The sequence below is a fragment of the Micropterus dolomieu genome, linkage group LG21 (genome assembly GCF_021292245.1).
Source record: "Micropterus dolomieu isolate WLL.071019.BEF.003 ecotype Adirondacks linkage group LG21, ASM2129224v1, whole genome shotgun sequence".
In the NCBI taxonomy this organism is placed as follows: domain Eukaryota; kingdom Metazoa; phylum Chordata; class Actinopteri; order Centrarchiformes; family Centrarchidae; genus Micropterus; species Micropterus dolomieu.
The window spans coordinates 10,349,911-10,365,528 of record NC_060170.1 but is presented as its reverse complement, the minus strand read 5'-3'; the positions used below and the strand labels follow the sequence as shown (position 1 = coordinate 10,365,528).

At 39.0% G+C, this 15,618-nt stretch overlaps 1 protein-coding gene across 1 annotated transcript in view; it reads right to left on the bottom strand.

Moving 5' to 3' along the window:
- Positions 1 to 15,618, bottom strand: part of adamts3 (ADAM metallopeptidase with thrombospondin type 1 motif, 3) — a 173,126-nt gene that overhangs the window by 130,338 nt on the left and 27,170 nt on the right. The window contains exon 4 of the mRNA XM_046035379.1: positions 6,474 to 6,630. Within this exon, the coding sequence (XP_045891335.1) occupies positions 6,474 to 6,630 (157 nt within the window). The remainder of the gene's footprint in view (positions 1 to 6,473; positions 6,631 to 15,618) is intronic.

Below are 15,618 nucleotides of genomic sequence, written 5' to 3'. Positions count from 1 at the left end.
CGGTTGTAACGAGTGGTTATTTCAGTCAAAGTTGCTCTTCTATCAGCTTGAATCAGTCGGCCCATTCTCCTCTGATCTCTAGCATCAACAAGGCATTTACGCCCACAGGACTGCCGCATACTGGATGTTTTTCCCTTTTCACACCATTCTTTGTAAACCCTAGAAATGGTTGTGCGTGAAAATCCCAGTAACTGAGCAGATTGTGAAATACTCAGACCGGCCCGTCTGGCACCAACGACCATGCCACGCTCAAAATTGCTTAAATCACCTTTCTTTCCCATTCTGACATTCAGTTTGGAGTTCAGGAGATTGTCTTGACCAGGACCACACCCCTAAATGCATTGAAGCAACTGCCATGTGATTGGTTGATTAGATAATTGCATTAATGAGAAATTGAACAGGTGTTCCTAATAATCCTTTATGTGAGTGTATATACACACACATACAATATATATATGTCTGGAAACGTTTTAACTCTGACATCCAATTTCACATCATAGAAAATTCTTCATAACTCTAGAACTTGCCTGAGAATTATCCAGTTTTTAAGTTTTCTTCAGTATCAAAGTAATCCAATGAACGTTGTCTGTGTATCCATGGCACATTGCAAACAGGAACTGCTAATTTCTAATTTGGCATAATTTTATCGGTGCCAATTTGCCAAAATAGGCTAATCATAATAATAGGCTCTATCATGTTTAAATCCCCCACAAGCCAACCAAATTATAGGAACTATAGCTCCAAAACATGAGCATCTGTCTTGAAGACAAAGAGCAACATCAATATCAAAGTAATTCAAAATCAACTAGGTGCTACTGTAAAGAAACACAGTACACAGAAACCAACATCTCCTTTTTTCATTTAGCTTACCAAGGCTGTGCACCAAGCTGACTAACTAGCTAGATGCCGGTGTTGTGAGCTTGGTTTATTACTCAGCATCAAATTAAAAAAGACAGTGTGAACGACAGCAGCTAACAAGCTGGTTAATTCAGAGGTGCCTCGAATAGCTATAACTATATCTCAGAAAACTCTGTGAAGATCAGAATGACTGTGATATTGTCAGGGATGGACTGGGAATAAACAAATGGCCCTGTACTTTGATCCAGACCAGCCCACCAGAACGGTTACCCGTATACTCCACCACAGCCGCCCTCTTAATGCACGCACATACAAACAGGACCAGCCTCTAATAAACCACCTAGCACAGCCATTAATCACTATGGCAGTACTAATTTACAAAGGCTGCAGAACACACACTGAAATTGTCATGACTGAAATACCTCATATCACATGAAGCCTCGAGTTAAATAAAATATAGACTAAAATATCCACAGTCCTCTCTGAGACAGAGAACTGTCTAACTGCTGCTCACGGTCAGCTGGTTGGCTTTAAGTCATGGGAGTACACATAATAAAAAACTGGTTGGACACCTCTCAAAACATAGAAAGTAACCTAAGAGAGCAGCACCTATCTCAACCTGGATACAAATAAAATAATATATAAATAAACAAATAAAGGCAAAACAAAACTTTTGAAAAATTACAAAAACACAGGTTTGTCTATGTGTGGCCCTGCGATGGATTGGCGACCTGTCCAGGGTGTATCCCGCCTTTCGCCCGATGTCAGCTGGGATTGGCTCTAGTCCCCCGCGACCCTGTACGCAGGATAAGCGGTTGACGATGGATGGATGGATGACATATGTAAATGTCTAAAACATTTATACGTGTAGAATGACACGACAAAAACAATCAAATCTTCCTGATACATTTACAAAACAGTAGCTGATCAACAGCATTTGCGTTTCATTGATAGATTCTGATAACACATTGTTTTAACACATTGAGAAGCATCTACCGTTCAGCTTCACTATCTCTGGCTACGCTGTCCTCTCTGTCTACTCTTTCACCCGTGAACAGGGCTGTGATATCTTCCTCTTACATGAGACATCCTTTTTCTCCAATCAACGTTCCTGAATTCAGATGCTCCCTAATGTATTAAATAATTACATGTGATTACAACTACTGCCAGCATTGGCGCAAAAATCTCTTAGGTATTGCTCAAAACTGCCAGGCAAATAAATATTCATATAGCAATTTTCACAGCTTGTGAGGCATCCTGTGGATGAAAAAAAGAAACTAAAATGTAGTTTTGGAATTATAAATTGAGCAGCTGATTGCTTAAGCACTCTTTGCTCTTTATTTGGATTACATTTTCAGTTTCAGGTTAGAAAATGGTTTCTAAAACAGTAATCAGGGCAAATATCTCCAATAGCAGATGGTTTTATGTAGAAATGTCAAAGGAAATGCAATACTTAGTGAGTCTGTCAGAAGCTGCTGTGACAAGTTCTCATATTAATACAAGCTACATACCACATGAATTCATTAATAGTATACATATGCACATTATGATGTAGCCTGTCTGGCTCAAAACCAGCATTCAGCCCAGTTTATACCACAGCCAAATCCAGATGGAGCTTAACTCAGCCAAGTGACACTGTGATGGTTTATTATATATTTGGACTCACTGGGAAAATCACTTCATCTCATTTAGTTAGCAAACTCATTGGTATCTATCTATCTATCTATCTATCTATCTATCTATTTCTTCCTCTGTCTCCCTCTCTCTCTCTCTAAAAATCTTATTTAAACCCTTTTTTAGACCCTTTAATTCAAATATATTTCCATTTTCACTACTAAAACAATAAATTCTTTTAAGCTCTTTTTGTTCACAGGAAGAAGTCTTTTCTAGGCACAGATGTCCTTCGCATTGGATGTGACGCATTACATGTTTCCGTCAGCATCAACAGTGACATTTGTTTGGTATAAATAGAGGGCAAGCTGGGTATTTAGAGCAAGCAGTGACAGCTGTTAGCTTTAATAATACTAGTATCAGAAGAAGCAGTAGTAGTGAAAGCAGTACTTTGTGTGACAAAAAAATCACTAGCTTTATCTAAGCGTTTAACTGCATCTCACAAGGTCTTCATTGGCAAATGGAACTGGGTTTATTTTCATCAAGTGACGTAAGTGTCATCTAAATCAGTTCTATTAGTTGATGAAGATCATCACATGTGGTTGAAATTGACCTTTGAATTACGAATAATTGTCACACGTATCTGTTCCCAAGACAGGTCAAGCACGAACATCCATGTCTGTGAGTAGTAATTGTACTTGTAGCAGTAGTAATTGAACTGTAAAAGTAGTAAAAGGAGTTGTAGAAGTAGTAGCATTGCCACTAGCACTTGTAACTTCTGGATGGCCCTGTAACACTTTGGCACTAATTTCAGAACCTTGATGTCCTTTAAAATTTAAAATTAAAATTTTAGACACAAAACTCACAACCGATTATCAAAATGCACATGTATTAAAAACTATTCAAAACACTTTTTCTAATTGCTTGGATACAATACACATAAAAATAAGATCATTTGTTTATTTAACTAAATCGCCCGCTTATTTGAACCAATGACTCTGCATGTGCAAGGTTTCATTTAAGATATAAATGCACAATGCAATGTTTTGGACAATGGACAGCCTACAAGTGATGACCATTTTGAGTTTTGTGTCTAGAGTTTCATAAAGTGACACCAAAGTTCTGAAATTATTGCCAAAGTAACATGCTACTGTAGCAGTACTAGTTAGTCACAGGGATAATGGCAACATCCATATTAGTCGCAAGAAGCACTAATTGTAGTAGAAATAGGAACAGCAGTTATTGTGGAAGTAATCTATAGACTGCCTTGCAGCAGAATCTACTTTAGCGGTAGTTGCAGAATGCAAGGCTCAATTTAGGGACTGAAGGGGATGCAATCCCAATCTTTTTTTCAGACTAAGTTCCAGTTAGTGTCCCTTCCATATTCAGCACGACATTATGTTCATTAGGGATGGGGATCGATACTCGGTTCTAAAAGTCCCCATGTTACAAACAAAACTAAATTGAAAGCTGATTGTCTGTAGTGTAGACTGGCCTGTAGTCTTAAAATTTGGCACATTCATGTAAACTCAGCTGCTGACTGAAACAAACCAGCCACTCCTCCTTCTACCAGGTAACGTTACCTGCAGGTAGTGAATAACAGCAGAAAGGAAGAGGAGGAGAAGGAGGAGAGATTAATACAGACTGAGTTTTCTATTCTCTCTAAACGTCACTCAGTATTGGGATGTCAGATATTGAGTTTATTTGCTGTTGTAAACATTAATGTTGCTGCTCTAGAAAAGTCTAATCCTATAATTAATTTAAAAACGACCAGGCAGTTAATATTAGAGCTGACTGATATGGGATTGTGAAGTCCGATACCAATTTCGACATTTGAGATTTTTAAAATCCGATAGCCGATATATCGGCCAATATTGTGTTTTTCCCCCTTATTTTAAGAAATGCATGACATAAACAAAGATTATCCCTAACATTTGTTATGTTGAGAATAATACCATGACATAATGCAGTATAAAAATAAACTTTTTTTATTGTTATAAATAGTACTTTGAACAAAAGTACAACAAAATATATAAAGATTTTGATGAATAAGAGTCAAATAAAACTACAGAAAAATTTTTAAACATCTGATTTCTTTTAAATTATGGAGTACTACTACTAATGAACATTAAGGTAAATAGTGTATTGTGGGGAACACGAAAACAGAAACTTAAAAAATGACCCATATACTACTACTGCTATTACTACTACGAGTAATACCGTATATCAAATCTTATGTCATTGCTATAACAATAATGATAAACAGGGCTCTCCTACAGAGGCAAACATATGTATTGATAACAGATCTTTACAAGTATGATTACATTTTTGGTAAAATTATACCCTGCACTGTAAAGCACAACACATTAGATAATTGCCCTCCAAAAAAGGACATCCCCCCTCACTTGGTTTCCCCAAAAATGTACCCCACCCCACGCCACTGGTTTAATTGCTCATTAACATTATCGTTCCTCCACTGATAAACATGGCATTGGCTTTGTAGCTAATTTAGCAACGTGCAGCGTTAGCTGCTGCACGTTATGTTAAATAATATTTAGAAGTAATGAACTAGGGAGAAATGAGAGGACCGTTTACTAGAAGTGCCACACTGTTTCAGAATAAATCTACAATCATGTCTGTCAGCGTAACGTTAGCCAACGACCACCACTCGCCTACTGTAACATTAAACATCCTGCTGTGACCCGGGAGAATGCAGTGAAAAACGGGAAGGTTAGCTGGTAGTCTGGTATGAATTTTTTCAGGAGAGGAGAAGTGATAGGTTCTGTGCTGTGCTTATTATTATTTAAGTCATATAATTGTCTTGACAAATTAACAACTCACTGTGAACAGTGAGTGTGAGCGTTATCAGTAGCTAGGGAGCAGCTCTGAGCTCCGGTAGACTGCGGTCAGCTGATGTTTTGTTCTGTGGTGCTGCAGTGCTGTTAACAGAGGAGCTGCAGCGCCCCCTTTGGTGGGCATATTATGCAACACTCAAGACCTGAGGGAAGGATCCGACTCTCTGTTTCTCTTTATTAATTGTCACATCGGCTGTTATAAACGCCAATGCAGATATATCTGCAAGTAGATTATATCGGCCAATAATATCTGCAAACCGATAAATCGGTCGGGCTCTACATAATATGCGCACACTAATATTTGTTTATTTATTGCAAGTCATATGTCATCTTAATATATAACAATGTTATTGCACATTAAATATTTTCCTCATACCGTGCAGGCCTACCTCATGCCTGTTGGTCTTACCAAATAACCGTCACCAAATAATAGTAAAGTATCGATAGTGGTATTGACAAAGACTCGGATCGTTAAGCAGTCTCAGTAATGGTATCAGTATCAATAATAATTAATGATCCCCATCCCTAGTGTTTCATGTTAACTTATTTCTGGAGGGGGTTGTTAAGTTTGGTTTTTGATGCTGAAATAGCGGTTGCTAGGAGCATTTAAAATTTTACAAAGATAAGACTGGTTAAAACGTTATTTTCTTAAATTGGCTTGAGACAACCCATGTAGCTGCGTCAGTCTTCTGTCACAACATGTCAACATTTTGTACCATTTTTCTGTCTATTATATTCATGAATGTAGCTACTTTTATGGCTCTGGCACAGCAAGATGATATCCCCATTCCTAATCTCACATGCATATCCATCAACACCAAATCTGAATCGATGAAAACTTGCGGGCAGTATTACATTGGTCAAACAGGCCAATGCCATCCCACCCCTTCTTGAAAATAATAACAAAAACCTCCTTCTTTCCATAAAAAGCCTTCCAGCTTTTTATCAGATTCATCATCTAACTCCTGAGTGTATCAACATGATTTGCTACATTTGAAGTTTGTAGCGGGTAGTGTGCTTATTTCTGCTGTAAAGCTGGCATTTTAACGTGGGGTCTATGGAGATTTACTTGATTTTGGAGCCAGCCTTGCCAAGAGGCAATTCAATGAACTGCAGTTTTCGGCCTCGGAGGTTCCTGCTTGGTCCTACCTTGTAATTGGTAGTCCACAGAGATGTCGGAGGGGGCCTGCAGCAGAGCCGACCTGCGATAAACCACGTGGACCCTGCCCTGGTCCTCCAGCTCCTGAGTGCCTCTCTCCAATGGCTCGATGAAGTACTCATCTGAGTCAGTACGGATCATCCCAGCCTGCAACACAAAACCAGTTCCGAGAGTTCACAGAGTGTGCAGAACCACACTATTCACACAGCATGTGAGCCTGCTCCTGTACTGAGAGGAAAGTGCACGCATGGACAGATCTGGAAACTTGCTCTCCAAATACTTGAATAGCATCAAGTCTCTGACATTACATAGCAGAGGCATTAGACCTAAGTCTTAATGCCCTACCATAATCAAACATGACCTATTAAGCAGCAACAATTATGCTTATACAGAAGGTTCACAAATCAGTCAAGATAATCATTGCATCAAACTGTAATAGTATGTTCAAGAAAATCTTTTATGTAAATTTATGCAGCAGTGTTCTCATAAATATAATGAGTCGTCTCCTTTAGGGGGAACCTCTGGTGAAATAAAAACTCTACACAGACAAACAGTCCTACCTAACAACATCCAAGTAACAAACGGATGCATGGAAAACATGAAAATGAAAGACAGATAATGCTAAATTAATATTTAGTCATTTATTTGAGAGAGAATGCATCTAGGTACTAACCGCCTTCTTAAATGTATTTGTGTCTTTCCGTGTGACACTGTGGCATGTTATTTTGGTTCTTTTCCTGCTTACAATCTGTTTGCAATTATCAGCCGGCTACCCAACAGTTGCAGGTGGTGATCAGAAAGCTCGACATCATCAGTGACACATTGAAGTGAAATTGCCTTGTGATCACTACCTGCCACCTTCAGATTTTTTGTAATAAGAAGCCAGTCATGCCCTTAGTTTAGGGCGGATATAAAGGGTCACACAGTCCAGATAACACAGTGGTGTACAAACAAATGGAATGTACAGTTCATCAAACCCAAACGATCTGCTAAAGCAGGCGTCACACGTGTTAATGCTGAGTGAAGCTGCATCCACAACACACGTGTTAGCGTGATAAGCTGCATGTGACCTAGCTCTGTGCTTTGCTAAATCATCTCTTCTGCCTATCTCTCTTGTTCTCTTCTGTTATTATTACACAAAATATATTTGGTTAACGTTCAGTTTTGACTGGGAGGCCTGCCAAACTCCAGAATGTATATGTGTTGAAGTTCAGAGCCCCTCTTCCTTCATATCATGTTCTGTTGTCCCTACTCTAAACTCCTTTTGCCCCTCTCTGCCTTCCATTTAACATGGATGTACTGTTTCCCTGTTTGTTTTGTCAGAATAAACAGAGGGCAGTGTGATAGGGAAGACACCAGTGTCCCGGTGTCTTCCTTATCACACCAACACAACGCAGAAGCACAACAGTCACATCTTAGGCCTTTCTCAGTTTGTACCTCCTTTTAGTCTTTCCCGCTTGAGATGCGATCAGAGGAGACACGAGGAGAGAAGAGTCGAGGCAAACTCGCATTTAACCTAATCAGACATCCTTGCTTCAGAGCTGTCATGTTGAAGCAACGTCAGTTATTACACGTGGCACCGCTGCATGATCTGTCCATTGTTTTGTTACAGCCACCCGCTATGATCTCTGTCAGATGAGCAGATCAACTGTTGGCACCAGTACATAAAGGCTACAGATCATATCTTCACAATCCAGAAACATGTCTGTCAACTTAATGACATAGCCAACAGAAACATCTCAAGGCCGCAATAAAAATTATAGCATACGCCGAAGGCGGCAACAGTCACAGATCATGTACTACATAGAAATTCATTCACCCACTCCCAGGATCTTTTTGGCTGTGTGCCCCATAAGCCTGATGAAGGTGAACGTTTCATTATGACTGTAAGAAATAATAGGCCTACAGAAAATTTGATCTAAACTGTAGCCTACAGCCTCATTTGCAACTTGAATGACATTTGCATGACTACATAATGGGCACTATTATTATGTGACAACATGAACAGCAAATATTAAATAGTGCTGAATGCAGGGGATGCTCTTGTTGATTAATAGTCTAATAATTTGACGTTAGCAGCTGTTTGCAACCGTCATGTCACGATTATAGCAGTTTAATTGGTGCGATGCGTGGATCGGCTCTGACATTATCTGAACCAGCACGTACATGCATATATCGAAACTTGCACCTGCATGGACATTTCTCTCCACCTTTACCGGTCCCTGTACCTTTCCAGGTGATTTCTTTATTGTGTGTTGTATTGATTTATGAGCTTATCTTTGATAATTTACTTTAATGATCAGAGAGGCTGCCGTCAGTAATTTTAAACATTTCCATGTGTGCAGTAACATCACAGCGAATATCGTGGAACATTTAAGCAGCAAAACTAAAAACTTTAGTAATAAACTTAACAGAAACTCTCCAGATGAAACAAAACTAAACTTTTAGCTCTGATGGAGCTCAGGATTGATCAGGAGGATGGCTGCTTTACGCCAATTAATTTCACTGTATGAACCTGGACTGTGTGTGACACCTTTTAAACATGTAGAAGAACACAGAACATTAATTAACATTAGATCCTGACCGATCCTGCCAGCAATTTGGGAGATCTAAATAATCAGTGAAGTTATGCTCCTGTGCGTAAATGAACAATTAATACCGAATACAAAATGAGCACTGTAGAGGCCATCTCCCGCTACAGTTTGAATTTTCCAGCTGTGCGACTTACAATTGCTATACGTATCAGAGGTCGCACGCCTCTGGATGAGGGTTAAGTGTCTTGCTCAGGGACACAATGCTGGATGGGTCACAGTGGGGGATTGAACCTGGGTCTCTCATACCAAAGGCAGGCATCTTATCCATTGCACCATCACCTTGCTTCTCAAGACGCATTGTATGAATTGAAATGTCCTTCAAGATGGCACACTGAGATCGATTTCTGGGTCAGAAGCAGAAGGACATGTCAAAAGAGATGGGAGGCACAAAATAGAGAATTGAGTAGTAATGAGAATGAGAATAACTACTCAGCATTTTCCCTACACATATATTGCAAATGTGCCCTTCAGAAAAAATGCTATTCAGAATGCTCATGAAGCCTCAGCCTTGTGTGATGTTTTGATATAAATGTGACATTCAAATATGTGTGATCGGCTCATCTATGCGGTGCAGCTGCGATCACCTGGGGCATCCACTGAGGAACACTTCAATGTTCGTGCAATGTCACAACACAGTCACGTTCATCCTTTAGAGAGCAAGTTGCCTTGGCAGCAAAAAAAGCATTTACTGTGCACCTGTACACAGACAGAGCCACCTCTCACAGAGCTCCAGAGGAATTTGTTCCAGCTCTCAGTCATCCGGCCAGTCGGTCGGTCCAGCTCCACTACTGCACCTCGCAGGCCTTACCTCACTCTGGCCTCTTCACTAACACTCTGTTGGGCTGTGCACATAGGGTGCTTTGCAACCAACACACACACACACACACACACACACACTGAACTCAGCACTCATTTCCAACTCCCATAGTCCCCAATCAACCGAACACTCCCCCCTCTCTCCTCCTAATTTACATGCACTGCTGGATGGACTTTAAGTCTTATTCAAGTTTACCTGTTGCTTTGATATTGTGCAACAGAGTCTCCCCGCTGCCATTAATAAACACATTGACAGTATATTCATGTTCTAAGGTGTGCTGCACATAGATGAACAAGCTGCCAGTAAAATGAAATTAAAGGTTTCGGCATCCAGATCACTTCGTACTTGTGTAAAAGACATGATCATCCCAAAAATGTGCACAGCTTACTGCCACATTCTTAGCTATGATATTGGGATAGTTTTATTTGTTGAAGCTTGACAGGTCTGGCTTTCTTCTTCACAACCAGTTCTAAGCAGGTTATGATGCTGAAATATGTCACATGAAAACTGGACTATTCAAGTTGCCAGCTGCACTGCCACCTGTAACTTGACATCATTTCTGATCATGGGTGTTTACACGAGGAGCTACAAACCTAAAATAAATATATGTTTAAAATGCATCTATCTCTATCTGCTTGGGACTAAAATCATGTGAAGATGTACTTAATTTACTAGTGTCTGAATCGTCTCTAAAACTTCTGCCTTAATATTAAAGTGACTCGCTGATTGATACACCCTGGAGCCCAGGATACACCTGTTTAAAGGCACCCTGTTGTTTACATTCCGTGTTTCTAACCAAAACATACTGTGCATATCCATGAGGTCTAACAAACATGTTGAATGCATTTCCTTCCACATAAAACAGGTTTTTGAATACATTGAAACCTGCATTGTTTACATTCGGATGCATCCAAGCAGTCATCTTCTTTCACCTCTTTTGCTGGTGCATTGAGCCCAACTGTCGTATCAATACATCGAACAGCCTCCCTTTCAATGAGTCCTCCAAATTAAACAACAAAATACGTAGTTTGTCCCTACCCTCTAGAACTACACGTAAAAAAGAGTTTTCTGATCTGATGCCACTATCAGAAGGCGGACATCCCTTGTCAGAGCAAAATACATCCGTTTTATGATTTGACAACACTTTGGTTAAGGTTTGGTTAGGATTAGAGGAACATGGTGGTTTGCATTAAAATAGGTACCTTGTTAAGGCTAGGACTTAGCTACGTCATCATAATTAACCCATGGTTAAAATGTAATTGAAAAATCATTGTCATGCATTGGAAAAAAAACTAAATGAGTCTGATGTTTTTGTTGACCTACCTCATGCATACACCTTCCACCTACATGGACTTTGTTGCTGTATAACAATGTCACCTGACTTCCTCACTTTCAAATGATAGACATGACAGACCTCTGAGGTAAATGCCAGTTTTATTTATTTATTTATTTATCACACTTCTGCACAACTAAATGCGTAGGCCTAGCTAGCGACTTCTTGTTTCACCTGTGCGTCTTCTTATTTTTCATGGTTGATGGCTTGAATACACTACATATTTGCATTATCGCCGTCTTTAGTTGGAAGTAATTTGTGTATCAGGTCACCCACACGCTCATGATTGTTCTAGCACAATATTTAACAAAAAAGACAAAGCCGGTCCCATTCGACAAAACATTGCTTTCTAGTGTCAGTAATCATTAGCTTCACTTCACTTCACTTCACATTGTACCTTAAAGGTCAACATTTTACAATTTGTGTCTTCCTAATTTAGAAAATCAACATCTCATGTGTTTGGAAGAGTGCATTCAAAACCTTTTCCAGTTTTAGATTCTGAAATCATACACAATACAGAATAGAGAGATTATCTGATCTTTGACATGTCACCCTTATCAAAGGGAACAGCAGAGTGATATGAATACGGTGCTTTCAGAAATCTTGATTTTAAGGTATCAACAGCTACATCATTTTAAAAAAAATGCCACATAGCTTTTATAAAAAAAAGCCCTAGTCAGGTGTTACAAATGCTTAAGAGACAATATAAACCAAATTGTGTAATGTTATAACCGTTCATGTTATTCATGCATTCATTTTATTCACTGTTCACATTTTATTATGGCCTCCACTTGTCAACATAAACATATTTGTGGCAGGAATTTCCTACTCTGCTTATTGTATGCATTTATCTGCAGACATCTTCTGCAAACACAGATTATAAATAATCTGTATGTCAAGATACATTGTCAGGCTGTAATGCATATTCCCTAGCCATGTGCCAAATGCCAATTCCTCACATGCACTTGTATTGTACTGTACCCAGGGATTACCCATCTTCAATTATTCCTGGCCTTACACCCATAACCACATTCTGTCACTTTGTGTTGTTTACTCTGAGCTCATCTCCCACCTTAACTAACTCTCAGGTCGCAAGCTAAACAAATTCACTCACATGCTGCATGATCTTAGATTCATATTTAGAATTAAACTGAAATTAATTAAATGTCTCTTAGTATGCAGTCAAGAAAGGAGAAAAGTTGAACATCTCAGAAGTTAAAGCAACATTTTGTTGTACGGTAAATTTATCTTAAAAACAGTGAAATAATTCTAACGGTACACTGACTTGTAATAAGGTGGATGGCCTCTCTGTCGTTGCCAATTCTACTACTGCACCATGTAACATTAGAAATCTATCACAACAGCGTAATGCTATATTATGTACAATGTAAGTTCTTTTAAAGAAGCTAGCACGATATTCTCAATATGGATATCATGGCAGGGACGGCAAAGAGACGGAAGAATACATTTTACTGAGCAAGCGAGGAAGGGAAAAAGAAAGAGTGACCAAGCAAGAAACAGGACAAGAGTTCATATCAGACAGGCTTTTAGGTCTACTTGTTGGCGTGAGCTACAAGAGCCGAAAGGATGCAGGACAGATAACGAGTTGACCTTCTTGCTGTTGGACTAGTAAGTAATTACTCATTAGCTGGCTTGCTGAGTCTTGTGTTGTTGTGCTTCCTTGATGTTTGGCAATGTTAGCAAAGTTGTCAAATCAAGCACAATCAGACAGAGGTATTTGTAAGTGTAGTTTTTAATCATAAGTAATGTTATAACAATGTGTAAACCTGTCCTTATTTACGACAGCGTAGAATTACACTCTGAAACCAAAAAAACAAGCCAAATCACACAAAAAAACTAATCTTACATAATGCCTTTAATGGGCTCAGATGCCAATAATAACCTTGAGATGCGAGCCTTATAAAAAGGCCATGCTTCAGGTTAGGTTCAGTAAAGATAAAGCATTTCTTTCAGAATACAATGAAAGACAGAAAAGAGTCCAGGTCTGAATCTCTACTCTCACACACATCATAAATTAAAGTGCAGGCCTATTAAAGCGACTCTTCTGGGAACAGGTGGGATTCTGAGGCTGTGCAAACAAACTGACAGATTGCTTAATTGGACAAAAGCTGTGATACTCTCCAGTGGCATTGTTTAATTCATTTTGAACTATCTGAGGAGCTGAAAATTTCTCCTTCTTGTTAAGATGTGGCAGAGGCTAACAGGGATTCCGGGTCCAACTTTAAACGTCATGCAAGAGTGTACGTAATGAGACTGAGAGCTGACATTATAATATCACAACTGCTCCACAGCATGATGCACACTGTGTGTAAAATTAATAACACTCTGCACTTTCATTGACTGATGCTGTTCTTTAAAAAAGAAGACTTTTTCATGTAATTCTTAAGGATGAAAACTGGGACAAAGAACAAAATTCTATTTATCAATTCAGTCAATTCGGTTGTTTCCATGTCTTAAACCTTTTCATCTAAGCGTGTCTATGATGAAACATAAAAAGAAGTACAGAAAAGAGAAGAGCTCATTAAATCTGTACTTTGCTTTATGTAAATCCATCAAAAAAAGAGACCAATGTATCATGTGAATATCAATCGTGCTGTGCCTTAGCAAAGCGGAAATCCTCATGTGTCTCAATCATAAAGGCATTTCAGTAATATGTGCTGAATGCTCACCAATGTTAATAAATGCTGACATAACCAATTGGATACAGCTGTCCTGAAATTAATTTTTTCATCTATCCTTAAAGCAGAGACATTGCATAAAAAGGTGTATTGTGGAATTGTGTGTTCTGATTAACACTTTCAAACACACGAGGAAGAAAAAGCTAAGAAACACATTTCAGTTTATTGCAAATTTTATCTTCTTCCAAGCCGGGATGAGCTGAGGCTGGTTATGCATTCAGGTGAAGTGAAGAAGGATTTAGCATGTTGAATGTACCAATGTTGAGTGTGAAGGTATTAAATTGTAATGAATAAAATTCATTTGAAGTGCTGCTGTCAACCGAGTGGATTCATTTTCCTAAAACTGTGTTTCACCATGACTGATTAAGGCCTATTTTTAAACAAAAATAGTGTTAATATAATAATAATAATAATGATCTTAATTTGTAGAGCACGTTTCAAAAACAAGTTACAAAGTGCTTTAACAAGTGCAAAGACAATAATACCCAAAAGACAATAATACAAAAACAACACAAGATAAAGCCAAATAAGATCGGGAAAGGCTCTCCTATAAAAGTATGTTTTAAGAAGGGACTTAAAAGAGTTCACTGACTCAGCCGACCTGATTTCCTCGGGCAGGCTGTTCCAGAGCCTCGGGGCCCTGACAGCAAACGCTCTGTCCCCTTTAGTTTTCAGTCGAGACTCTGGAACAGATAACAGACCTCTGCCTGAGGATCTCAAGCTACGTGCTGGTGTGTATGGGACTAAAACGTCAGAAATATAACAAGGTGAGAGGCCATGAAGAGCTTTAAAAGTGATCAATAAAATTTTAAAGTCAATTCTAAAACATACTGGGAGCCAGTATAATGAAGCTAAAATAGGGGTAATGTGGTCATATTTCTTTGTTCTGGTTAAAAGCCTGGCAGCTGAGTTCTGAACAGTCTGGAGTCGATCAGTAGATTTTTGGGTTAAACAAGTGAAAAGGTTGTTGCAATAATCCAGGCGTGATGAGATGAAGGTGTGTAAAATGGTCTCGCTGTCCTTAAAAGTTAACATAGATCGAATTTTTGCTATATTTCTAAGTTGATAAAAACATGATTGAACAAGCTTTGTGGTTTGCTGCTCGAAATTTTAATTACTATCAAACCAAACACCAAGGTTCTTTGCAACAGGCTTAATGTAATTTACTAGGGAACCAGCAGATGGCAGTATTTGTTTTGCCATCTGCTGGGACCTGATGACCAGGATTTCTGTTTTGTCTGAGTTCAGCTGGAGGAAATTATTTGACATCCATTTTTTAACTTCACAAAGGCAGTTGTTAAGTGAACTCAGCATTCCAGGGTCTGTGGATCTGACGGGCAAGTACATTTGTGTGTCATCAGCATAAATATGAAAAGAAATGCCATGTTTATGGATAATATGTCCAAGGGGAAGCAGATACAAGGAAAACAAAATGGGTCCTAAGACCGACCCCTGTGGCACACCATATTTAACTGTACAGAACGGAGAGACATAGTTGTTTACAGACACGCAAAACTTCCTATTTGACAGGTAGGATGAAAACCATTCTAGGGCAGTACCAGAGATCCCCACCCAGTGCCTCAGTCTGTCTAACATGATGTTGTGATCAATGGTGTCAAAAGCAGCGCTAAGGTCCAGGAGTACCAGGACTGAGCACATGCCTTCATCAGCAGACATTAAAAGGTCATTGGT